The following is a 25,122-nucleotide window of genomic DNA, read 5'->3' as shown; positions in this document are numbered from 1 at the left end:
ATTTTGTTTACAACAAAACATTTCTGTGGTTGTCGTGTAGTTAACGTTGGACACGTTTACGCTGAAATGACAGATTTAGAAAAACATGTTCACAAACCAAATCAACTGAATTAACATCAGTGTGTGTGTGTGTGTGTAGATTTCCTCTTCCAAATGAAACACTGTTTTATTCTATTTAAATTTACTGATCTTTTCCACTTCGTCATCTTCTCTTCGTCCAATTAATTTGTTTTTGTTTCTGTTCTAATTGGATTTATCCACTCCTCCTCCTCCTCCTCCTCCTCCTCCTCCTCCTCCTCCTCCTCCTCCTCCTCCTCCTCCTCCTCCTCCCCCTCCTCCTCCTCCTTCTCCTCCTCCTCCTCCTCCTCCCCCTCCCCCTCCTTCTCTCTGTTTCTCATGGACGATCACGAGCCTTCATCACTTCCAGCCTTATTCCCTCTGCTCGACTCGTCAGGCGTCTCTCCATCACTTCCTCCGTCTCTAACTCCTCATCATCGTCTCCTTTGTTGTGGACAGTCCAGACCTAATCCCTCAATGATGTCACCGCAGGGAGATAATATGTGTGTGTGTGTGTGTGTATGTGTTGTAATTTAAAGCAGAGACAGTTTTGTCTGATTTAGAAAATGAGCTTCAAGTGTTTTCTTTGTTCAGTGGCCTGCTCTGTCTCTGTCTCCCTGTCTGTCTCCCTGTCTGTCTGTCTCCCTGTCTGTCTGTCTGTCTCCCTGTCTGTCTGTCTCTCTGTGTGCCTTTCTGCTTTTGAACTATGATATTACTTTAATCACTCTGAAAGTTTTTTGCATGATTTGCTAAACTCGTGATAAGTTTGTGTTTGTCCAACACAACCAGTGTGACGGACGACGTGATGCTGTCGCTAACGACACACCCGCTCTGCACAGTGAAGGATTTCTTCGCTTCCTGTGATGGAGGAGCGAGAATCTAAAAATCTGGTTTGAGAAGAACGGTGTAGGAAATGCTCCAGAGTTTAGAGAGAGAGAAGATGAAGTGTCGCAGTGACTCAGTCTTCTGCTCCAGCTCTGCCTCCACCACAAGCTGCTCCCCTCAGCGTGAACATGCTGTAAAACGTGTCTTATATAAAGCTGTTTGTGGCTTCGACAGCAGGCTGTTAGCGGTGGGATCGCGTGTCTGTGAGTACAAACCAGAGGTGGGACCAAGTCATTGTTTTGCAAGTCCCAAGTAAGTCTCAAGTCTTGGCCCTCAAGTCCCGAGTCAAGTCCCAAGTCAAGACAGGCAAGTCCCGAGTCAAGTCCAAAGTCAAGATTGACAAGTCTCAAGTCAAGTCCAAAGTCCTACACTTTGAGTTTCAAGTCCTTTCGAGTCCTTTTAACCACACAGCAATAATATATTATGTAAGAGGTAAGCATATTAAACAGATGTCAGAACATCCCTTATAGCCACACATGAACTGTATTGAAACTACTCTTAATTACTCATATTATTAATATCAATCTTAACATTGTGTGATAATATATTTTGTATCTTAGTGTGTTACGTTGCAGCACGTAGACCAGCAACTCACGTGTGCAAGCTAACTTGTTTTTTCGTCAATGGACTGCTGGAGAGTAAGAACAACGAGCAGTATAACTTTGTTTTCCTGTCGGAAAAATCCGTCTGACAGCAAGCTAAAACGGTACACATATTCTTAATATAGCGCACATTTAAAGTGACCTTGATTTTATTAGGTTTGCCTCTTTGTAGGTGGCTAAAATATGCGTTGCTGCTAACCGCCGTCTACTGTGTGATACCTTGACTAATGTTATGTATAAGTACCTCAACCATAGCCCTGTTAAAAAAATACTTAACAAAGGTATGAATAAGGGAGTGAACTCGCAGTAGACGCAACAAATTACCGTGTTTGCAATGATTTAGCTACACAGCAAAGAAAAAGCTACTTAGCCAATAAATGTAAGCTTTCATTCAGAACTTACCTTTCTTTGTGCAACTTTAGATGTCGAACGAAGTTCGAAGTTGTTGCGTCTCCATCTGTAATCTTCGAGCCACATGTTTTGCATACTGCAATTCGTTTTTTATTGACCACCTCGTAGTTTTTATACCCGAACGAAACTATCTTTGGTATCATTTTTTCCAGCTAGCGCGCTGTTTGACAGTCCGTCTTCATTGGTTGTCCTGCAATTTGATTGGATGGATGCTGTCGGATCAAAACAACGTTGATCTAATTTGATTGGATGTTGTGCCGACAGCACACACACAGACGCACACATACAAAGAAAGATACAGAGCGTTCCTTAAATAACATCCTTTTTAATCTTTGGGTTTTTGAGGAAAGTAGCAAGTCTTGTCGAGTCAAAAGGCTCAAGTCCAAGTGAAGTCACAAGTCATTGATGTTAAAGTCCAAGTCGAGTTGCAAGTCTCTTTACATTTTGTCAAGTCGAGTCTAAAGTCATCAAATTCATGACTCGAGTCTGACTCGAGTCCAAGTCATGTGACTCGAGTCCACACCTCTGGTACAAACTGTTTATTACTGAGCCGAAGCAAAATTAAATATTATGAACATGAGAGTGTCGGTTGTAGATTCACTTCATAAATACTCATTTATTTTGTGGGTTATTTTAAAGCCAGATTATTTGTTGGTTATTCTGTAAATCAGGACTCTGATGTGGATGTTTCCTGTCTGCTGCTGTGCAGCAACACGACCTCTTCTAAACTTTCTCCTTTTATATTCTTCATTTTGAACCTGAACTTCTTTTTATGTCCTTTTCCTTGTGAACGATACTGTGGCACGTGGACGGGAGGAGCTGTCTACCTTCAGCGTAGGAAACAGGAAACTGGTCTGTGGTGTTAAAGTCCTACGTTCATCTCACCTCAGGTGGTGTAACTGGAGATGTCTTAAAGCCCTGATGTTTAAAAAATGACTCTAAAAAGGACAAATTTACACCTAAGCCTCGTTTCCTGCTTTCCTTTCCTTCTAACTTTTCAAAAACAGTGTTTCTAAACCATTTAAGAAACTATGAGCTGCAGCCTCAGTCATGGAAACACGAACGCTGCATCGTGTGAGTCAGTGAACCGTAACGTCCTGCTGTAATTTACTGTTTATGGCGTCCACAGATGTCCTCTGGGGTTTCAGTCAGTTTCACAGATCATTTGTTCTAGTGTCAGTCATGGAAATGACAAACTGTCCAGTTTCTATTTAACCTGCCGCAGTGAGTTTTCCCACCAAAAACCAGCCAAAATCCTGCAGTAACGTCACTCACTGCGCTCAGATGCCGTCTTCTAAGGGCTGAGAAAAAATTCAGACCACATTCTGAAACTCTCTGTTATGAAGACTCTGTTTGTGCAGCAGGATTTTTTAAGGTTATTTTGGGCCAATGATCATTTTACTCCCAGAAAATTACAAAAATGCACCAAAACCTTCGTCTCATTAGGATGGAAAGTGTCTAAAAACAGAAGTTAGACCTAAACGAGACACAGTCAACGATTAAAGGTTAAAAAAAAAAAAGGAAGAAGACTGCAGCTGTTCAGGGTGCGTCGTTTAAAGGAAACCCCTCTGGGATTTCCTTTCTTTACTACAGTGAGTCTTTCAGATGGATGCCAGTCTGTATGTTCAGTACGGAGCTGTGTCTTCATGCTTACTGAACAGACATGACTGTGGTACAAGTACAAATATTGATCTACATTAAAGATTATTTCTTTTTAAGTTTCAGTCCATGCACAGATTAAACAAATGAAATATAACATGTGTGCTGTTTAACTGTTACGACACAAATGTTGTGTGTTTAGTGACGCTCCTCAGTGTGACTGTGTGTTGAGTTTTGGCCATAAAGCAACTAAAACAATCCTGAGGTAATTTACTGGACCATCTGCACTGTAAAACCTTTTGGGGGTCTTTAAGGAAATTTCACTGGACATGTTTTATCAGTGTTTACGGAGGAAATGATTCCTGGAGCTGCTGAACCCTCTGAAGCCTTGTTAAATTTATTTTTTGTCATCTCTTCAGGAGTTTGTGGACATAGTTTTGAGTCTTGTTGCCATGGAAAAGATACACGAGCCGTCCCTCTAAACCTCACACAGAGTGTATTACATTTAAATCAGATCATTCTTTAAATAATTCCTCTTGGAGGTTCTTTAGAAGGGACTTTAGCCGTGATTTGGCCTGAGCAAAGCACCAGCCGAACGCACCGAGCTCTAATCTGAAAACAAACTGGGGATCAGATGTCACTGTTATATATTTAATCCTCTTGGACAGAGGTTGTTTAAGGTGATGCACAACGGTTTTATGATCCTGTCTGCAGCCACTTTTTTAAAACTCCCTGAGGACCTTGTGTAAATTTCAGGCACAATTTTTGGACAGTCTATCCTGGACAGTCTGTCCTGGACTGTCTGTCCTGCATCCTTCTCTGTCCTCTGACCCCCTGAGAAGCTCTCAGAGTCCTGATCGAGGGGACAGCGAGGACTCTGTGAGAACAAATCTCTGGTTGTTTTGGTGACGGGACGCATACATCTGCTGTCTGAATTATTTAAAGAGACATTTATGTTATTTTATCCATTGAGCTTTTACAGAAAGTTGCAAAGATACAAAAACCTTCTTGACACATTGATCCTGAATCATTAGTTCGGGATAACGGTGTATGTGCAGTTTCTTTTTAGGAGAACATTGGCCGAGCAACACAGTTTCGCTTTGAGCTCACAGTAATAAATGAAGATGATTCAGATGAGTGCATCAAACTTTTTATCGGCGTGTGTGTGTGTGTGTGCGATCACAGTAACCTCAAATAACATCTGATTGGCAGAAGTTTAATCAAAAAGAGCTAAATCGAGGAGAAAGTTGAGTTCTTTGAAGTGATCTTTCTTAATGCAACGCAGTGACCAGTCTTTTTCTAAAGACGTGTCTTTCTTTGTGCCCATCTTGGCCCCAGTGATGGACGGCAGCTGCAGAGTCGCCCACTCACTCCTAATCCACCTCAACATACAGACACAGCAAACACATTCAAACAGACGCTGAACAAACTGGCGTTCAGGTGCCAAAGACCTGCTCCAGAATCAGACTGACAACAGCCAAACTGGAACAGATCTGTGTTTGGTCAGCATCTTGTGTACCTGGTTGGTGAAGCTGATGTGGTACGTCTCATACTGCACAGGAGGCGGAGTCCACAGCAGGGTGACAGACGTCTCTGTGATGTCCTGAGTACTCAGCTGGGGAACACCTGACATGTCTGGAGGGGAACAGACAAGAGAGGGAGGGGCGTGGTTAAGACATATGTGAACATACATGAAGCTCATAGAGCCAGGTTTCCTTTGCTCCTGGAGTTTTTCATTCGGAGAACGGTTTTCTCTCGTCTCTTTTTCTCTCACATGATTGGTGCAGTGGAACAAAAGAACCAGCAGGAGTTTGTTTGTGCTGCAGCTGAATTTCTTTCCAGCTGAGGCCTCTGTCGTACCTTTTACACACCATCGCTCTAACAGAGTGATGTATGTATCAGCGTTTGGCATCGGCCTCCATTAAACTGTCTGCTCACTGGCATCACAACAGTAAAACAAATTGTTCCTTCTGATCTGCGGTTTGAGAACGATACAGTTCAGATGATGACGGGTGGTTTTGTCATTAAGAGCTGTTTCCAGGCTCTTGATTTGGAAGCACCAGGGTTCAGATCAGGGAAAGGCAGATGTGAAATACCCAGATGTTTCCCTCAGGAGTCGGTAGAGAACAAAAACTGAGCTAAAAGGTTCATCAGGTGACGCAGACACGGATCCAGCGAAGGATCACGCTGCTCTGTGTCAGCTGGATGTGGAATTATCATATTTATGAGGTGATGATACGTCTGATGTCGTGATCACAGTTTGTTGCCAAGCGGCAAAAAAGCGAGTGTGTCTGGGTTTATGATGATTTTCTGTGCCACTACTCAAAAAGAACTGTAAAAATAAAAACAGTAACGCTGGTCTCTGTGTCTTTACATTTGGAATAAACAGAAGAAATGCTGCATATTTGTTGCTTCAACTGCAAATACACATCTTCATAATATAACATATGCATCCTCGACATTTAAAAATGAAACCAACATCTTTTGACCTGCAAATGACTAAAACAATCTTCAAAGTCATAGTTTTTATCATTTCACCATCAGTCATTCAGACCTGTCGTGTTCTGTCGGCATCACATGAGCTGTGGTTCACTGTACCACAGACTCGTGTGACTCTGCCAACATGGAGCTGTCAGCCTGGCAGAGCCGCGCCGCTGATGTATGACTGCACACGGTGAAGGTGCAGTCGATAATAATTCACAGGTTTATTTTACGGCACCAGTTCCTCATAAAAGTAGTGCTGAAAAATTCACAGCTCAGCGGGTCACTGACAGACTGACGTAATGTTCCAGTAAGTAATTACCAAAGTCCAACCAGAGCTTCACATACACACTGGACCGAGAAACAAACAACAAAACAAAAAAACAGAGAGAGACATGGTAACCATGGTAACCATGGTGGCCAAACACGCTCTTACAGGCATTTAGAAACATAAAATGTTGCTCAGATTTTTAATCAGGTTTTTTTTCCCATGAACTACTTTTATGGGAAGATTCTTTAGAGGGTGAAACGAGTAAATAATCCAAACAGCAGCAGAAACTCTGGTGATGATGCTACGTGAGAACTCAGATTAATGTCTGAACCAAACGTCATGGAAATACGTCCAAAAGTCAGAAGATCAGAAGTCGGATTCAGCATCTGGGAACCATGAATGTCTGTCCAAACTTTGGTGCCACTCCAGATATTTCACAGGACGGATGAAAAGTCATTACATCTTTTCCTTTTCAAAATGTCAACCCTTTCACAAACACTTTGGTTTTTTGCGATACCTCTTTTTCTATTTCTGGTGTCTTCATTTACATATTTTATTTTTGCACAAATTCCAAATGTGCAAAAAACAGGTGGATGGAAACGTGTTTAACAGTTGCTGCTGTTCACTAACTCCTCTCTCCTTCTCATATGGGACTTCAGACTTTGGGACATCCCTCCCTCAACTCCAATCAGGGGTCAGTTACATTTGGGAAAACACTTAACACTGTCACTGTCTAACACACACACACACACACACACACACACACACACACACACACACACACACACACACACACACACACACAGGAAGCCATTACGCAGCAGTCTGAGGGAGTTTTATGGGCAGCAGGTCTGGATCCTGCTGCTCTGTTAATGAAACAGTTCCGTCACTGGAATCACTGCAGCTTGAACCAGCTCCAAACACACAAACTAATACACTAATGTAGCCTGGCAACAATAATGACAACAACAACAATAACAAAACAGAGCTGGTGGAACAAACAGCATGACTGTATCTCAGATGAGCAAAATGAATCGAAATCCCCTTAATACGAAAAAAAACCCCCCGAAACAAAACTTAACGATGACTTCGAGCAGAATTTGAAAATCTTATGAGGTAACTGAGATTAAAATGCAGTTGTTGAATGAATCATGACAAACACTCACAGTATGACCAAACCCAAAAAGTTTACAGCAGTTCAAAGAACATTCATCAACTACGTCCTCCGAGAAATGACAGACTGTCTCCTCTCGTGTGTCGGATCCATTAAGTTATTATGTGAGGAGATATTACACTGAAGCAGAGCATCTGGGATGTGCAAACTCTGCTTACATACCAAACATGTACAGTGTTCGCCCTGAGGTTATAAACCACTAACACACATGGGGAAAAACAGAGCCAGTGTGATGCTGGATGAAGAGGGATATTTAAACATGGCCACTGTAGAGGACGTGTGAGTTCACAGGCTTGCATATCAGCACAGAGTACACTCAATCCACTGCTGCTTGTACTGCTGCACATGTTCCTTATGCATGTAAGAGGCTACACTCACTCATTATGATGGCACTGTGGAGGCCATTTGTTCGTATAAGACAAATGTTACCAGATGTATTTTTCTTTCTTTGTGTTTGGTTTTTTTGTCTTTGCCTTTTGTGCTCTGCCTGCTGGGGAGCATAAATGAGGAAAACAACACGGGACCCACAATAGAACCTTGTGGTTCACCACAAGGCAGAATCACAGAGTTGAATTTTGTATGTCGTGGGTTTGACTCACCTGTATCACAGTTGGGTCCAGTCATCCCTTCCTCACACAGGCTGCAGTCCTGTCCGGTGAACCCACGCCGGCACATACACCTCCCTTTGACGCACCTGCCTTTGTTGTTGCAGTTATTAGGACAGCCTTTGGCGGAGCAGTCTGGTCCAGCGAAGCCAACATTGCAGACACACTTCCCGTTCACACACTTCCCGCGGTTGCTGCAGTTGTTGGGACAAGCTTTTTCAGAGCAGTCCGTGCCTGTGAATCCATCATCGCAAACGCACTGACCGTTAACGCAGCGCCCCCTGTTGTTGCAGTTTCCTGGACAGGAGTTTTCAGAGCAGTCGTCACCGGTGAAACCGCTGTCGCAAACACATTTGCCGTCAACACACCTGCCATGGTCACTGCAGTCATTAGGACATGTGCTCTCAGAGCAATCTGAGCCACTGAATCCATCACTGCAAACACACTGACCGTTAACACAGCGCCCCCTGTTGTTGCAGTTTCCAGGACAGGCAATTTCAGAGCAGTCCACACCAGAGAAGCCGCTGTCGCAAACACATTTGCCATTAACACACCTGCCTCGGTTGCTGCAGTTATCAGGACAGGCTTTTTTGGAGCAATCCGGTCCAGTGAATCCAGGGTTACAGACGCACTGTCCATTAACGCAGCGCCCCCTGTTGTTGCAGTTCCCTGGGCACGAATTCTCAGAGCAGTCTGCACCAGTGAATCCTCTGTCACAAACACATTTACCATTAACACACCGTCCACGATCATTGCAGTTGCTAGGGCAGGCCCTCTTGGAGCAGTCTGGTCCGGTGAACCCAGGATCGCACACACACTGTCCGTTCACACACCTCCCGTTGTCGTTGCAGTTTCCAGGACAGTTGGATTCGCTGCAGTCCGGTCCACTGAAACCAGGGAAACACACACACTTGCCGTCCACACAGCGACCCTGATCGCTGCACTCGTTGGGACACTCGTCCACGTCTGGTTTGATGGAGCAGCCGGCACCTGGAGGAGACGGAGAGGGAGAGTGGGAGAAAAGGGGGAAGTTAAACAAGCTTATGGCAAATGGAGCTTATCCCCTTAAAGTGATGTTGTGGTGAGGAAAGACGTGAATAAAATCAGGAGTGAGGGAACCAACAAGCTTGGTTGAGTGAAACTCATGAATCTCCACAGCAAATATCGTCGTCGTTACAGTGCAATGATGGAAGTTCAGAGAAAGTCGACCTGAAAACTTTTCCTTTATCATCCTGTTTTTGTTTGTTGGGGGGTGGAGGTCTAATCCTCGCTAATTAGAACGTCACGCAGCCTTGTTTTGACTAATTATCCTGTGTGTGTGAGTGTGTGTGTGTGTGTGTGTGTGTGTGGGTGGAGGGAAATCTACACTGTCTGAGGAGATGGCGTCTGAGGTCACACTGGGCAGAGAGCTGAGGATGAACACACACACACACACGCACACATACATATATACACACACACACACACACACACACACACACACACACACACACACACACACAGTTAGCTCATGGTTTCAGTTCTGCCAGTTCATAATGTGATCAGTCCTGAGGGCCGCTCCACTCTGATGTGTGTGATGGACTGATGCTAACATGCTGTAAATCTGTCAAACATCATTTAACTGACACCACAGTCACTCTCAGAGTGACTCAGCACATTTACCTCAGTCCTGTATGTGCTGTGAAACACTTGCATCTGTCGCCCAGCTCTGCAGAAGGCGTGTGTGTGTGTGTGCGTGTGCGTGTGTGTGTTTGTGTGTCCTGCAGGGTGAGTCAGTGGAATAGCAGAAGCAGCTACAGGCACAGCAGTGAAGTAATGTGAACTCGTGCAACTGGCTGAAACGTGTGCATGCAACTCAATCTGATCCCAAAGAGACGAAAGATGAAAAATACATGGACTGTGAACTGGAGCCAGAGACAACACATGTCTGTCCATTTTTAATTCAGTTATTCATCTGAGGAAACGTCATACATCTCACACACAGCCGGAGCAGGGAGCTGCCTCTCACAGTCATGTTAATGAGGAGGGGGAGTGCCTTGCTCAGGGGCAAGGACCTGGATCATGTTTTCACACCTTTTCAACTGAATTAAAAGTTTATGATTTATAATTTCCAACATCACAGTAAAAAATTCACATTAAAGGGACGAGGAATTTAAAAAATTAGAAAAAAAGTGGAATTTTGCTGATGTGGAATCTGTAGTCTCTATTTTAGTTTTCTATTGTACATATACTTTATTTTCTACTTTTCTTTATTTGTTCTATTTAGTTATTGCACGGAATTTAGCCTTTAATTCTACTGTTTGTTATTTCCTCACCTCGTCGCTCCTGTGGCTCGTGTGAATGGGGATTAGTCCCGTCTCTCTGCTCCCTGTGTGATATTCTGTCTCAGGTTTTGTGGTGTTCACTGTGTAATGACTGGGTGAACCAGTCATTACACAGTGAACACCACTGTATAATGACTGGGTGAACCTCTGGCCCTGTGTGTCTGTCTCACTCACAGACTTCTGTGCAGCTTTTTTTGGCCTCCTTTTTTTAGAATGACCGAAAAAGAACCAGTTCCAGCTCCAGAGAAACTTAAAAGCAGGCAGAAGATTTTTCATGTGAGAAAGAAAATTTGGTCCAGTGTTTATACAACACATGTTGCTATGAGCGCACACTGTGCAGCATAATAACGAGATGAAACCCCAGATGCTGTAATGACTGTAAATGGGCTAAGAATTTACAACAATAAGAGTCTAGACTTGGACTCGTCTGATCTTCATGTTACTTCTCCCAAAGGAAACGCATCAGATCATTAACCCCAGTATGAGAAGATTTGTATTTGATTTTGTTGTCATGGTTAAGAGTCATTAGGATGATTGTTGCTGACTATGACTTAAATCATTATCCTCTCATGTTCTCTCACAAACATGTGGTTAGTGTTTGTTTTTTTAAACATGAATTGCTCGCTGCATCAGGTTTATTGTTTGGTCTGGTCTGACCTGATAGTTTAATTGTAAACTGATTTTCTGTGCGCTAACGCGACGATCAATAACACAGACATGAGGTTATTTTGTATTTTTAGCATCAACAGTTTGAGAAAGTCCTGGATTTTTGACCCTTTGAGACTTTGAGGCTGGAAAACCTGAGGGGACGTGATTAACTCTGCACTGGACCAGTTAACTCTGGATGACTTTGGATTGAGATCATTGGAAATCACGGGACCCCTGAGGGCCCCCAGACCTTATTTTGAATTTCAGGTCCCATTGCTCTTGTCAATCATAATTTGCTTATTATTGCTGGTTATTTAACCAAGAACATTTGCTGTGGACACAAAGTTTTCGGGGCCTTTAAAACAATAATACCCGGCTGGTTTTACCTTTGCTCTCCTTGGAGGTGCAGCAGCCGCCCTCAGCTCCTCCACATTTCTCTCTGAGGGCCGACACCTCCCTCTCCAGCCTCTCCAGACGCTCCCGAAGGGCAGCAAAGTCCGCCTCGCAGCCACAAGACCCGGACCCTGATCCTGAACCCGATGGAACCAGTTTGATTTTGTGGGTCAGGACCAGAGGAGAACCAGGAGCCAGGTCGATCTCTTTACCTGGGACATACAGAGAGGATGAGGCTGAGTTAAAGCTGTGAGGGGATAGAACCCGAAGAAGCCAGTCCTACTCACACCAGTACTGATGAAGTTGGAAGAAAAATAACATTTGTTGAAAATAATTTCCAGTCATGTCAATCAATGTTATAATGAAGATGATTAATAACATAAGCACGGCGAGTTTAGTCCTCTGTCCTGCTGGTTTTAGTTCCTGGACTTTACCTCCATGACTGGCGTCGGAGGAATCACCCTGAGTGGCACAGCCCTCGGAGATCACCACCTGTAACAGTGACAGTGGACAAACAGCCATTACAGTTGTTTTTCTCATGTTTCCTCTGGATCTGTGTCTCAGTCTCCTGACATGGCTGCTGAACAGAACACAGGAAATAACATACGTTTGCTGGAGGTTTATTAATCACTCTGTTTATCCTGCTGTGATATTACTGCTGTGACAGTGTCACAAGTTTTAACTACAGAAAATGTTATTCTCACAACCACAACAAAGAGTGATGTCATCGTGGACTGACACACCTGGAGTACATTTCTACATCACTGCAGCGAGGTGAGGTGAGGTCAGACCACTAGAGGTCAGCAAAATACAGATTTTCAGGTGGTGAAATTATTATTATTTAATTATTCAAATTGCTCAGTCGAGAGCTGGATGACCCTTTTTTTTGGTTCTGATCCTGAAGTCTGACCTGGTATCTGTGTTAGTATGTTATTTTTTTTTTTATCCTTTGCTGGTGCATAGGAACAGGGACCTTTACATGTCAGGGGCCCAGTATCTAATGTCTATATCCAGTTTCATGGGCTGAATCCTTTTATGGATGTCTGGGGGTCTGACTATTCATCACTCGCTCTTCACCTTGATGGAGTCCTGCTTGGTGTCCCTTGGTGTCCTGTGACCTCTGACCTGAAGCTCCTGAGAGGTTGATGGGGTCAGGAGGGCTGGACCAGCCAGGAGGAGGATGAGGAGGAGGGAGGGGACGAAGGGAAGCATCTCTGTGGTCGGACCAGAAAAACAGTCCCTCTGGTTGTTTAGGAAAACGAGGGAAGGGAAAGATGCTCAGGAAATCCGAGCTGATTGAAAAGGTTTGTTCGGCCGAACTGATGCCGACTTTTTCCAAGATTTTCAGAGGGTTTTAAAAGATGCTGAGATCAGTAGAACTTGTGCTGCAGGTCAAAGGAATTTCTGTCAGCTGCCGTCTCTTTGTTTCACAGACATTCACTGGTGGTTTTCCCTCCCTCCGCTCCTTTGGACCTCAGGGTTTTTCCCCCTGAAACGGAGACAAAATTACACATTTAAATCCACCTTAAATTTTTACATCAGCTCAGCAGACTCCACTTTGGTCACAATTAGCCGAAATGGGGCCATTAGCTGTTTATGGGCCTGTCAGTGTAGCGTGTCAGCCAATAAAGCACAATGGAAACAATAAGTTGGTCTGAAAGAGTAATTTGTTATCCTGCAGCCAGTTTTCTATCGCTCCCACCTCACAGGCTGGTGGCACATGGATCAGACCAAAGACTGACGATGTAAATTACTGGATTATGATCTAAATGGCAGTTTATTGACACAGGTTATAAAGTATTTCTCGAAAAAAAATCAACAGCTGCACTGGGCCTTTTAATGGTGGAATAAATCTAAATGGTTAAACTTGTTATGGAAATACTTTCTGATTGTCTTCTAGTTTTGAGGACAGTCTTTGCACAAGCTCCAGCACTTGAATAAAGACACAGATGATCTCCTCAGATGCTGGGAGGACACAGCTCCACCTTTTTTTTTTAAATATTTTATTTATGAGCTTTCTTTATGTCTTCACAGTTATTTATTATTTTCAGGGAGATAAACTGAAGACTCAAAGGTAACTCATTATATTTCCATGACACTGTTGCTAAGTAAAACAACAATAGTGCCAGATGTTCATGTTCTGTCGGTTTATCAGCTGTGTGCTCACATTTGGGAGGAATAAAACTGCTAAACACCACATGCATCCCAGCATGCAACACTGATTGCTGCTGGATATAAAAGCTGGCATTTTGAAATTTCTGCAGTTTTCTATAGTCAGTGATCTATAACCTGCTGAATGAGATGCTTTGGGAAATGTCTCCAGCCTAATGGTTATTAAAAATGCACAGAGAACCACATTATGGTTAAATCACAGTAAAAAGATAAATGTTACCACAGAAAGTTTTCCCCTGACATTTCCCTCCAGCACACACAGGAGCCGAGTGCATCCACAAGTGTGAGTCAAACCGTAAATGGTCTAACCGCCCCCGTCTCCCCCGAGAGGTTTATAACCGAGGCCTGTTAGTACATGAGAGGTTTGTGTGTCCTGCATCCAGCTCGGATCCACGTTCAGCAGCAGCAGGTCTGAATGCAGAAACCAGCTGCTGAGAGTTTATGGTGCTGGACCGAGTCCACACCAACAGCGTAACGTCATTCATCCGTTCATTCACTTATTCAATCACTCATTTTGGGAAAAGACGACAATAAGCATGGATTAATGAATATCTCAGAATTATACGTGAACCGTGTCTGTGAATGTTTTTCGTTTTGTCAGCTGAGCAGTTTAGTTTCTGTCTGTTCTCTTCTTTAGTTCTGTCTTTATTTCCAGTAAGTTATTCTGAGAGGTTATACGTTATCTTCAAAGGTCGATTACGCAGATTTTCTAAGCACAAATCTGGATTTTTGTGAAGAACCCGCTCGCTGTCGATCACTCAAATTCATTTTCTGTACAAGTGATCAACAGTGTCTGAGATTCAACAAACATTCATTTCAGACGTTTAACTGCTGGACTCAACATTTCCCTGAAACGTCCAAACGTCCACTCACACCTGAAGAGTCTGCAGCTCAGATGCACACCTGACTCTCTCTACCTGTCCAGGCCCTCTGCTCACATTCAGCTTCTCCGTTTGACTCGACCCGACACAAAGACAGTTCAACATCTGCAGTTTAATTTACATCTCTGTCTAGACCTCAGCCAGTTAGTCAGTTTGCTCTATCGACTCCAATTAGCTTGTAAATACCTGCCTGTGACAGCTGTTATGGTTGGACCCCTCAGAAAACACACGAGGGCAATAGAAAGCCCCAAACACACCATAATAAAGACTCCACTCTTGCTCTTCACCTTTACTTTCTCTCTCTCTCTCTCTGCTGCTGCTCTGCGTCTTTCAGTCGGAGCCTTTTCCTCCTGTTCACACAGAGTCCAGCTCCCAGTCGCCAAAACAAACCGCTCCACACCAGCTCAAACACAAACTTGGCACTCGACACTCAAACTTGGCTCTGGTTAAAGTAATGATATGGAGATGAATGGAGTCTTGTGCTGCTACTAATAATTAAGAGAGTTTGACTCTGCAGAAGCTGAACAGTGAGGAAGTTCTGAAGTTAAGATTTTCTAAATGTAAGATTTGGAATTAGGAATTGGGAATTTGCATTTTCTTCATATTCCATTATATTTGAGTTGCATGAGAATGTTTCTGTGTTAGGACTCAATGAAAGACGACAGGTGTCGATATTTTTCAAACACAGGTATTTTTCTGCACTGTGCAAATAAAAACATCTAAATGCTTTTGAGTCGAGTTACATAAATAACCGGTGTGAATATAAGGCTGAAACTTACGATTGTTTTATTTATTTTATCAATTAACTGATTGTTGATCTTTAAAAATCACAGAATAGTGAAAATGAAAATCTTCCTGAAGCAAAGTGACAGAAAATTCTTCTCAAAGTTTAGAAACTAGAACAAACAAAAAAAAAAAAGATTGATCGGTGATCAGATTAGTTGCATATTTATTTTTATGTCAGCTGATTGATCCCTGCAGTTCTAATTTAATAATCTGCACATTTTATTTACATCTCTGCACGATCATATAAAATCCACAGTGTCGATGAAATTATGCAAAAATCTCTGCAGAGATTTTGGAATAAAATCGATCCCACTGAAGAGTCTGACATCATTAGCTCAGAATCTGAAACATCCTCTTACCTGCTCGGAGCTGTGATGACTTTCTCTCTCGGCCGGTGCAGAGGTCTCTGCGAAGCTCTCATTGACTGACCAGAACCAGAGGGAGGGGGAAAGAACAGAGAGAGAGAGGAGGAATGAAAAGGGAAGAAAGAGAGGGGAGGAGAGCAGTAAAATTTTCTCATACTTGAAGAATTTTTCCTCCCTCTCTCTCTCTGTTTCTCTCTCTGGTTCTCTCGCTCCTCTCCTCCTCCTCCTGTCTTTCTCTCTGATGTAATTCTATGTGCTTTACAGGTCCCTCTTGGGCGGGGGATCTGCGATGGAAAACATCTGAATTTTTAGATGTTTTTTAAGAGAACGCAGGGGCCAAAAATCTTTAATGTGTTTTGAAGCGGCCTCTGTCTCTGTCTCTGTCCTCTGCTGGACACTCCATTACGTTAGACAGAGACAGAGACAGTCCACTGTGTTCCCTGACGCTCTGACGCTTTTGTTTGGGTCAGATTTTGATGTTGTGCTCTGTCTCCCATTCACTGTGGATGGAGCAGCTCCAGGATCTGACCTGACATCACACACAGACTCTGAGAGGACGTACAACACATCACAAACTGAAGTCGTGACAGAAAAACACTGAAACTCTCATTTTGGTCCCTCTGAGCTTTTCGTTGGGACTCAGGGTTCAGATGGTCCAAGCATCAGGACCAGAGGCTGCACCAGGCCTGCTGCAAACCTCTGACATTTAACGTACGTTCTCATTGTAAAGATTTGCACTTGCACAAAAATATATTTACTGTCCACTTTCGTAAAAGACAGCATTTACAGATAAGCTTCAGGTCACTATGGTCTCAGCTGATCAGATGAAGTGAGGATCCTACAGGTTGATGCTGATCACAGGACAAACTCTGAAGCTCTGTGAGAGTTTACAGAGTATAAAGTACAGCGCCACTCTCTGAGTCAATGTACACCTGTACACCTGCTCACATGCATCTCACAAAAAAGACATAAAACTATTTAAAGATTAAAATTCATGATCTTACAATGTCTCGTGTGGCGGGAGGATCAGAACAAAGACGTGATGAATGTAGTTAAACCTGGAGTCAGCTCCTGGAGTCTGTGGTACTTTAAACCTGTTAGTTATGAGCTGAAGCCAATCGGCTTTATTAACCATCACCTTTACAACCCGACCCTAAACTCTGACTGACCTCTGCCACATAAAACTCCTCCTGCTGTTTTGGTTCAAGTCAGTTTTTCAACAACTTGTTTTCTCCTTCGTCAAACAGAAATTTTCTTACACCTTAATCCGTGTGGATTAGACGCAGCTCCGTCGGCCACAGCATGAGGAGCAGACAGTGGTGGTACTAATCAGGGGCCGAAGGTCAATCTGCTTTACAGTCAGGTTTACTACCTGCCCTAAAGCCTGACAGAGCTCCAGAGAGCAGTAACTCTCACTGCTCCCCCGGGCTTCTCTCCCGGCTGCTCATCAGACAGAAGCTGCCACGACACTGAACCACCCTCTGTGTCTGTGGGTTCAATCACTTTCACTCACCAAGCTCCATGAAATTCACCATTTTTACTCCTTAAAAAAAAAACTGTGGATCTGAAAAACTGAAAATTTGGGAAAAAAATCAAATCTCACCTCTTTTAGAGAAATGTTTGGATGAATCATGAAACTTTCTCCAGTTCTCCAGTTTAAACTTTAGGATATCACTTCAGTCAGATATCTCACCATAACATAAAAAGGGAAACTAAATAAAGAATAAACAGTAATATTTCCATGTAACTATAGAACAGAGTGTGTCACAGTTAACATTAGATACCAGAGATCATGTTGTCAGATGCAGGACTGAACCCTGTTTGTGAGTCTTGTTGTAGATGACGCCGTGATCCAGAACGACTCGCTGGCATTTTGGACACGTGAAGCTGCAGGAACATGGAACATGAAACAGTTACAAAACAGTTACTCCAACCATGCATCCACCGCACCACAAAAAACAAACAATAAAATAAGTGTTCGTGACACATCCACAGGCAAGGACGGCTCACTGAGCAGGCCTAACGGGGCCCTGGGGCCCGGCAGGTGAGGGGACCCTGAGCCAGAGTCTGGGTTTGAAGTGATGGTTCTGATTTCTGTGAAACTGTGAGTCTGGGTGTCCAGGTGGGGGGGGGGGGGGGGGGGGGGGGGGGGGGGGGGGGGTGAGGCCTTTTACACCTGGAAACACAGCTCAGGTGTTCCCAGGTGCCTGGTCAAAGTAACATGAGCTAACTGGTTGTGTGGTTAGACGATTCAGGCACATGGAAAAATACACACATGAAAACCTTATATACAAAAACTCAGTGTGCAGCCGATGAGCTGCTATAAGACTGAAAAAGAAGTCTGCTCATATCCTGATCATCTGTGTTTAAAGACTGAAAGTGCTGAGTGACGTTCAGCTGTTCATTCGTTCATTCATTCAGCCGTTCATTTGTTCAGCTCATCGATTCACATCAAAAAGACTCGGAAAGAAGAAAACAGAAATATGTTGAATTAACTTGAAATAAATAAAAGTTCTATAATTACATTAAGTTAAAGAGAAAATCTGAGTTGATTCCACTAAATCCCTGCATGATGTTTAATAATAATAATACTAATTATTATTAGTATTATTAATCAATAATTTAAGAGCGTTTTCCTGTTTGGTTCCTGGTGCCTGGGAGAGTTCATGAGAGCCAATCACCTTAACTACCAACTTTAACTACTGAGCTCAAAAGCCTTTAGTCGGCCCCTGTAGACTCATCAGCAGGACTTTGATGGTCTCTGAGGGAGCCCTGAAATGACTGAAATGCCTTAGAAACCCAGAACACATGCACGATAAAGTGAGGGCTAATTGTACCACATGCGCTGCGAGCCAGGCTGAGTGGAGTCTGCGGGAGCGTGAAGCAGAGCGAGAGCTGGGCCAGAAAACAGCGAGAGCGTGGATCCTGGAAAGCTGAAGCCAAAACGTGAAGCCATTTTCTGTCAGTAACTCTGACCGACAGAGTCTGTGTGACCAGGAAACAGCCGTTTATTTTAGCTTTTCCACTGTGGTTTTCTTTTCTGTCAGTTTTTTGACCAACAAATGAGAAAGTGTGAGACCACAAACTTCTGCTTTCACTCAGACTTCAAACCAGCTCTTAGTTTCTGTGAGACGCAGCTGAGCTCGTTGCATCATGATCCCAGGAACAGTCACAATATTTCTCACTGATTTTCTTGTTAGAGTTATAAAACAAAACCACAAATTTACTGTTACGCATCTCGACAGCACCATGACATTACTTCATCAAAACAACACGACTGCACAGATCATAGGAAACAACCTGCCTGCTCACAGTGTTAAAGAGGACTGGGCCTTTGTGTGTGACAGGGAGAGGGAACGTCATCGTACGTCATCACACTAATATTTAAGCTCATATTCTCCCTCTTTATACAAAAAAACCTTCTGCTAACGAGACAAACTCTGGTTTCAAAACCAAATTCACTGACAAGGTTTTCACCTGTTTACCTGCCACACACAGGTGCAGACCTGAATATCATTTACTGGGATTTACTGTGGGCATGTATCTGTTGCTCTGCTAGTTCAGTGAACGGTTTGTATATTTCATGGACTTGTGCTCATGTTTATCCACAGTTAGGAGGCTGTTAGCTGTTAGCTGTTAGCTAACTAAAAAAAACAAACAGTATAAACAGAAATGAGAAGAAATTCCATGTTTTATTTTTCTTCCTCGGTCTGAACTGAAAGTACCAAGCTGCTGTGGCAGCGTCTTTAAAGGGTGATACAGAGACACAGGCAGGATTTTATCACCCACAATGACCAAGACTTACAGATGAGCAGGCCCGGAGGCAAACAGGAACAGGTGAGGTGAACAGGAACAGGTGAGGAAGACACAAATCCACAGTGAACACAAAGAACTTCTCCATATGGCCGGAGCCGCAGAAACAGGCTGTTTAAATAGTGGGAGAGCTGGTGAAAAAACTGGGAACAGGTGTGTGAGTGGGTGGGGAAGGTCAGGTGACCAGAAATGGAGGGAAATCTGAGGACATCTAGTGGGTGGAGGAAGAATGGCAGTTTACAGAAATCCCTGTAAACACAGTGGGTTTGACCGTGTGTACCAACCAGTTCCTTTTCACACTCACAGCTACTGAATGTGCTGCACATTAAACCCTCTCCAGGCCTCCACTGCTCCGACACACAGATGCTCAACCTCTTGGTTAATAATCATTTTTCCCTTCTCCTTCACCACAACCAAATCTTTCTATTTCTAAAACCTGTTTCAGCCTCAGCCCCCGATCCACAGAGCCGTGTCGACTTTGTCAGAACAGAGTCAGAGATGGAGGGATGAAGAGACGGAGGAAGGACAGAATCTGTTAGACTCGTTTCATTTTGAGCCAAATCTGCTTTTGTTGCATGAGTCTGATCAGTCAGCCAAATTTAACAATCATAGCTGTGTGTGACCACATACTGTACATGCACAGTTCACACACACACATTATAAACAGCTCCTGTCTGAGTCCTGTGGGCCACGCGTGGCACATAAAACAGGCTATCAAAGTATTTTCCTGACGTCACCCTGTGTGCTCGGCCGAGCAGGTGGGAGGTTGTAGCATTTGTCAGGCTCAGTCACTCCGGAGCAAACTGTACAGGCCATCCTCCATTTGTTTTGTTACTTGACTGGAACGGAGACTGAAAGTGAAGAGAGGAGCACGGAGGAACAACACGAGATTTTCAGAGTCGACTGATCCTGTAGGATAATTAAGAAAAAAAGGTAAAAACCTTGTGTCACTAGACAGAATTTTCCATCCGTGAACTGTATAAACTTATATTCTTTGGCAGAAGTAAGAGTGACCAGCTGTTAGATCATAGAAACTTGAATTATCAGCAGTTAAAGTAAAAACTGAAATTGAGCCAATAAATCAGGCCAGTCCCTCGTTGGATCGTGAGAGCTGCTGATCTCGGGTCAGGAAATCCCCACTGACCTTCCCTCCATTCGCTCTAAAGGTTGATCTGCTGCGGGGCCAGATGGTTTGGAAAGTGTTAGAGGGACAGACAGGTGATCAGTTAAGTGTTTTGGGCCCAATACAGGAGCCAAACTGAAAGGATGGTTTCTATGGAAGGATGGAACGAGCTCCTATTTCTGTGCTGGAGAAACGCATTGAGTTTTAATGAGCGGCTCAGTCAGGACCCTGCTCTAACCGAACTAATGACCTGCTCACTCTCTTCTCTAACACACAAGTGGAAGGTTAGTTCAGGCACCATCACCTGTAATGTTCATATTCATGACTGAGGCAAAATAAAAAATAAAAGCATCATTATCAGGTTCTGTGCTGCTCCTGGTTGTAAGGTCTTCTCAGACTGACCGGGCTCCCTGACTCTGCACAGTCTCTGAACCACGGATGGATTTAAACTGAGGCGAGGTCAGTTTGAAGTGTGGTATCACAGACAGGAGAAAGAGTCCTCAGTAACAGTAACCACAGAGGGTTTTACCTCTCACCAGGGTTCATGTGAAACTGAAAAGCCGCTCTGTGGCCGGCGGCGGACTGTGTGAGGTATCGGTTCTCGGCTTCCTGTGCGCTGCACAGTCCCCGCTCTGTGTTCGCCTGCGCCGCTCTAACCACCAGCGGTTCAGCGACTTCCAGCCTCTTCTCACCTCAGCCACAATACCACATCAGAGCAGCAGTGTGCACAGACGTGGCTTTCGTTCTGACAATGCACCTACAGTTTCCTCCGTGTGTGAGAGAAGCTGAACAAATTAGCTCTCACACAGTCAGAGATGAGGGGGTGAGGAGAGACAGCACCTGGGCCATGACCTGCTGCCTCCTGTCACCACTCATCAAACTAATGAGACACAAACTCATTTTATCTTTGAAATCTGAACATATTTTCTATGACATCTCTGTCAGTGTGTGTCCATGTGTATGTGCGGATCCTTGTTGTGTTCCTCACACTGCAGCTGCTGTGAAATACGACTGTCCAGACTGAGAATCTATTAGTGGCGAGGGGATCCAGCTCGCTCCCCGTTCTCCGTACGACTCCAACACAAAGTGACTGTAGCATTACATCAGGAGGGATCGGATTTTCATTGGTGTGTGTAGCTCATGTACAACAGGCCCATCAGGACCCGTCTGTCAGCCGGGCTGCGCGTCTGCTCCCTCCTCCTCTGAACGTTACGCAGAAAAAGACACGCAAAGGGAAAATGAACACACATATACATATAACTCATCTGCTCCGCCTGCCAAAGCTCTCCTACCTAACGGTGTGTTACTCAGGTGATTGACACGGCGAAGGTCCCACGCAGCGAGTTTAAAGGACACGGGACGATGTTTGTAAATCAACCTGAACCTGCACAGAGAGTTTCTGAGCTCTTCTCCCACACAGATGGTGATTTTGTGGACTGATGCACTGCACACACACGACTCAGACTGTGATATAAGTTCAGTTAAACTTTGCACAGAATGTGACAAATTTCAGCCCAGTGTTACAGATAAAGGATTTCCCAGGATTCCTAGAGTAAACTGTGTCCAGATCCCATTGAAAAGCTCAGGGAAGCTGCTCCTTCACAGTGGATGTTCAACATTTCCAAACCAACCAGTTATTTTAAGTTTGTCACACAGTGTAACACAGTTTACAATCTCCAACAAGAAACTCCTCTAATGTTTTCATCTTCCTGTGCAGGATCTGACCTCAGCACCCTCCAGCTGGTGACGGCGAGGAGCTCCGATGCTCCTGGAAGGAATTCGTGCCTGTGTAACGGGTCAAAGTCGTCTCACCGTAAAACCTCCAGTTTGACAGCGACAGAGAGGAATGAATCCTGTGTCGGCTTTATGGGACGTGCACTGTAACACCTCTGACATCTTTCCAAAATAAACACGACCAACACGTCCACCGAGAGCAGCAGGACAGACACACAGATGACGGCTGCAGCTGGAGTGTGTGTCTTCACGCGTCACACACTGAAGTCCAGAGATTCACAGGTACACACAACGCTGCATACAACAGCCGACCTGTGCACCGGATACAGACCACACAGCAGCACTGACCTAAAACATGTTGAACAAGAACAACTTCACACATATATTAGACATTATTTGGTGTAATATGAGCCACAGATGAAATTCTGAGCCTTTTGAAATTCCTGAATCAGAGAATTTACTGTGTTTTCTGCTTCAGCTGAAAATCTGCAGAGGAAACCTGAAGCTCAGCTGCTTCAGGTTTCCTTTCACGAATGCACGCTCTGCAGCGCGTGGCTGAAACGCAGAGCAGCACACAGTGGGTCTGAGGTGGGCACATGGTGGCCACACAGAGAGGCGGTCTGACCACTGACTCGCTGTTTCCTCTGACTCGCAGTTTCCACGGAAACACAACGGGCTGCGCCAGCGAGTGGACGGTCGATGTGAATGATATCCCCACCTTGGTCCTACAGGCAGATGTGTAGGTAACACACACACACACACACAGATGGAGCCATATAAAACCCATGCAGAGCAGCCGAGAGATCTCTCCACCAATCAGCTGCCTGCCAGACTGGGCAGATGTGGAGACACAGAGCTCTTTCACATTCATCCCAGCGTTAGACGGATAAACCAGTTACTACTGGTTTTACAACTGGTTTTACTACTGGCTTCATTACTGGCCATTAATGAAGAATGTGTTCAGATCAGTGCACAGTTATGTATCAAACTGCTGGTAAACACAGCAACATGCTAACGTACCATAACCAGTTCACTCTAACGTGTGCAGTGACTTCAGCTCGGGTTAAACTGACCACAGGAACGATGGATGACGATGGACGGAGGTGAGCAGCGTTCGTCAGCAGTTAGAGAGACGATGCGTTGTGAGGTGATGAAGTGACACAGACGGTTTTATCCGGGCGATCTCAGCTTCGGGGTCAAACCCGATGAGAAAGATTAAAACTTTAAAGGTGAGCCGAGTTAAACTGTGGAAAACCTCCAGCAGTTTCCAGTAAAGCAGGATACAACCACCTGAAGACAAGGCTGGATGATTAAATAGGTAAATAGTAAACTGCCTCAGGGGCCCGAGGGGCCTCCCAGATATCTAAGTACCAACTAGTGCATGGTAATTCTGGTGAAATAGCTGCTGTGTTATCCAACAGCAGATGATTTACTCCTCTGACGTTCTGCCCTTCGCCTGCTGACAGGAGCGGTTTGTGTTTGACGTGTGTTCGTGACTTGTTAGCTCGTACGTTAGCCGCCGCGCGGCCTCATTACTCTGGTTTGTCCATCTCAGAGACAGAGAGACAGACCTACTGAGACTGAGACTGGAAGAACATCAAGAAACAACAGCACAGCTATCACCCCTCTGAGAGAGGCAGAGGCAAACAGAAGGACATGGGGGCAGATTTTACAAGAAAGACTAAAATTTCTGCCGACCTTTGTCTTTTTTTTTCTCTGTCTCTGTCTCTGTCTCTGTCTCTGTCTCGGGCATGTGCTTCATATCTATCTTTTGTCTTCTTTCCTTTTTTTCTTTCTTTTCCCCTCCATCATTCCTTCACCATATGGGGCTCCTAACCCCTGGACTCATAAAAGGCTGAAGGACAGAAATCTGGAGCAGCCAGAGGTGGAAAACATGACCCCTGAAAGAGAAAGAGCAGAGAGAGAACAGGAGAAAAACACGCTGAATTAAAAACACGCTCAGCTTCATTCATGGATTCTGTTTGTGAAACCTGAAGCACTTATCTGATGAGTCAAAGCCTCAGATTCATGCTCTTATTTTTGTCTTTATCTGTGCAGAACAGACTCAACGACACAACTGTGAGAGGATTTCAACGTTATTTGCTAATATTCTCTTCCAACATTCTGATTTCAACTAACCGGTGTTTGTAAATCTTTAGACCTGGAAAGACACAAATGCAGACTCCACTGAACAGATGGGAAATAATGTTCTTTTATTAAACTTAATGTCACTGGCACAGAGTCCATGGCCGGGAAACCAATAAAAACTCAGGAGTTCTTACTGAGCACAGAGCAGAGAGATTAGTCCAAAAGAACAACACGTGGACCAACGACAGAGACAAAACCAGGAGGACACAGGCAGGACCCAAGGCTCAGACAGGAACTCTGGAACAAACACAACCACAGAGACTCAGGCAAGAACAGAAGAAGTGACAAACACACGGGCGAACAATGAGACTTACATACACTGAGGGTGATGGGCCACAGGTGATTCATGGGTTGATCATGACAAAGAGTCCAAATGACCACAAACGTCCAACACAGAGTCTAACTGAAATTCAAGAATGTCCTAAAATGAGTTAGAAGTAGACCCTGGGGGCTGAACGTCACAGAAAGAGGCTGTTAAAAATAAAAGGACTGATTATCTAAGACCATTTTATCGATCAGTGCGCTGCACACATCTCTAATTTCCAAAGAAACTTTACTGCAGTATGATCAGTTTGACATTCGATCCAACAAACATACATATGTTTTTTACTAAGAATAATTACTGCACATTTCAGAGCGTCCTCTGACTT

General features: G+C 44.2%; 1 protein-coding gene across 3 annotated transcripts in view; it reads right to left on the bottom strand.

Annotated features, from left to right (window-relative positions):
• Positions 1-15,767, bottom strand: part of LOC121191635 (tenascin-X) — a 33,665-nt gene extending 17,898 nt beyond the window's left edge. For all 3 annotated transcript variants that reach the window (XM_041052881.1, XM_041052882.1, XM_041052883.1), the window contains exons 1-6: positions 15,649-15,767; positions 12,528-12,939; positions 11,885-11,942; positions 11,444-11,662; positions 8,080-9,075; positions 5,074-5,189 (exon numbers count right to left, since the gene is read on the bottom strand). In XM_041052881.1, the coding sequence (XP_040908815.1) occupies positions 5,074-5,189; positions 8,080-9,075; positions 11,444-11,662; positions 11,885-11,942; positions 12,528-12,662 (1,524 nt within the window). In that variant the 5' untranslated portion in view covers positions 12,663-12,939; positions 15,649-15,767. The remainder of the gene's footprint in view (positions 1-5,073; positions 5,190-8,079; positions 9,076-11,443; positions 11,663-11,884; positions 11,943-12,527; positions 12,940-15,648) is intronic.
• Between the last annotated feature and the right edge of the window lie 9,355 nt (positions 15,768-25,122).

This window comes from Toxotes jaculatrix, chromosome 13, assembly GCF_017976425.1.
Source record: "Toxotes jaculatrix isolate fToxJac2 chromosome 13, fToxJac2.pri, whole genome shotgun sequence".
Taxonomy (NCBI): Eukaryota; Metazoa; Chordata; class Actinopteri; family Toxotidae; genus Toxotes; species Toxotes jaculatrix.
The sequence above is the reverse complement of the archived record's forward strand: the minus strand, read 5'-3'. Positions and strand labels throughout refer to the sequence as shown.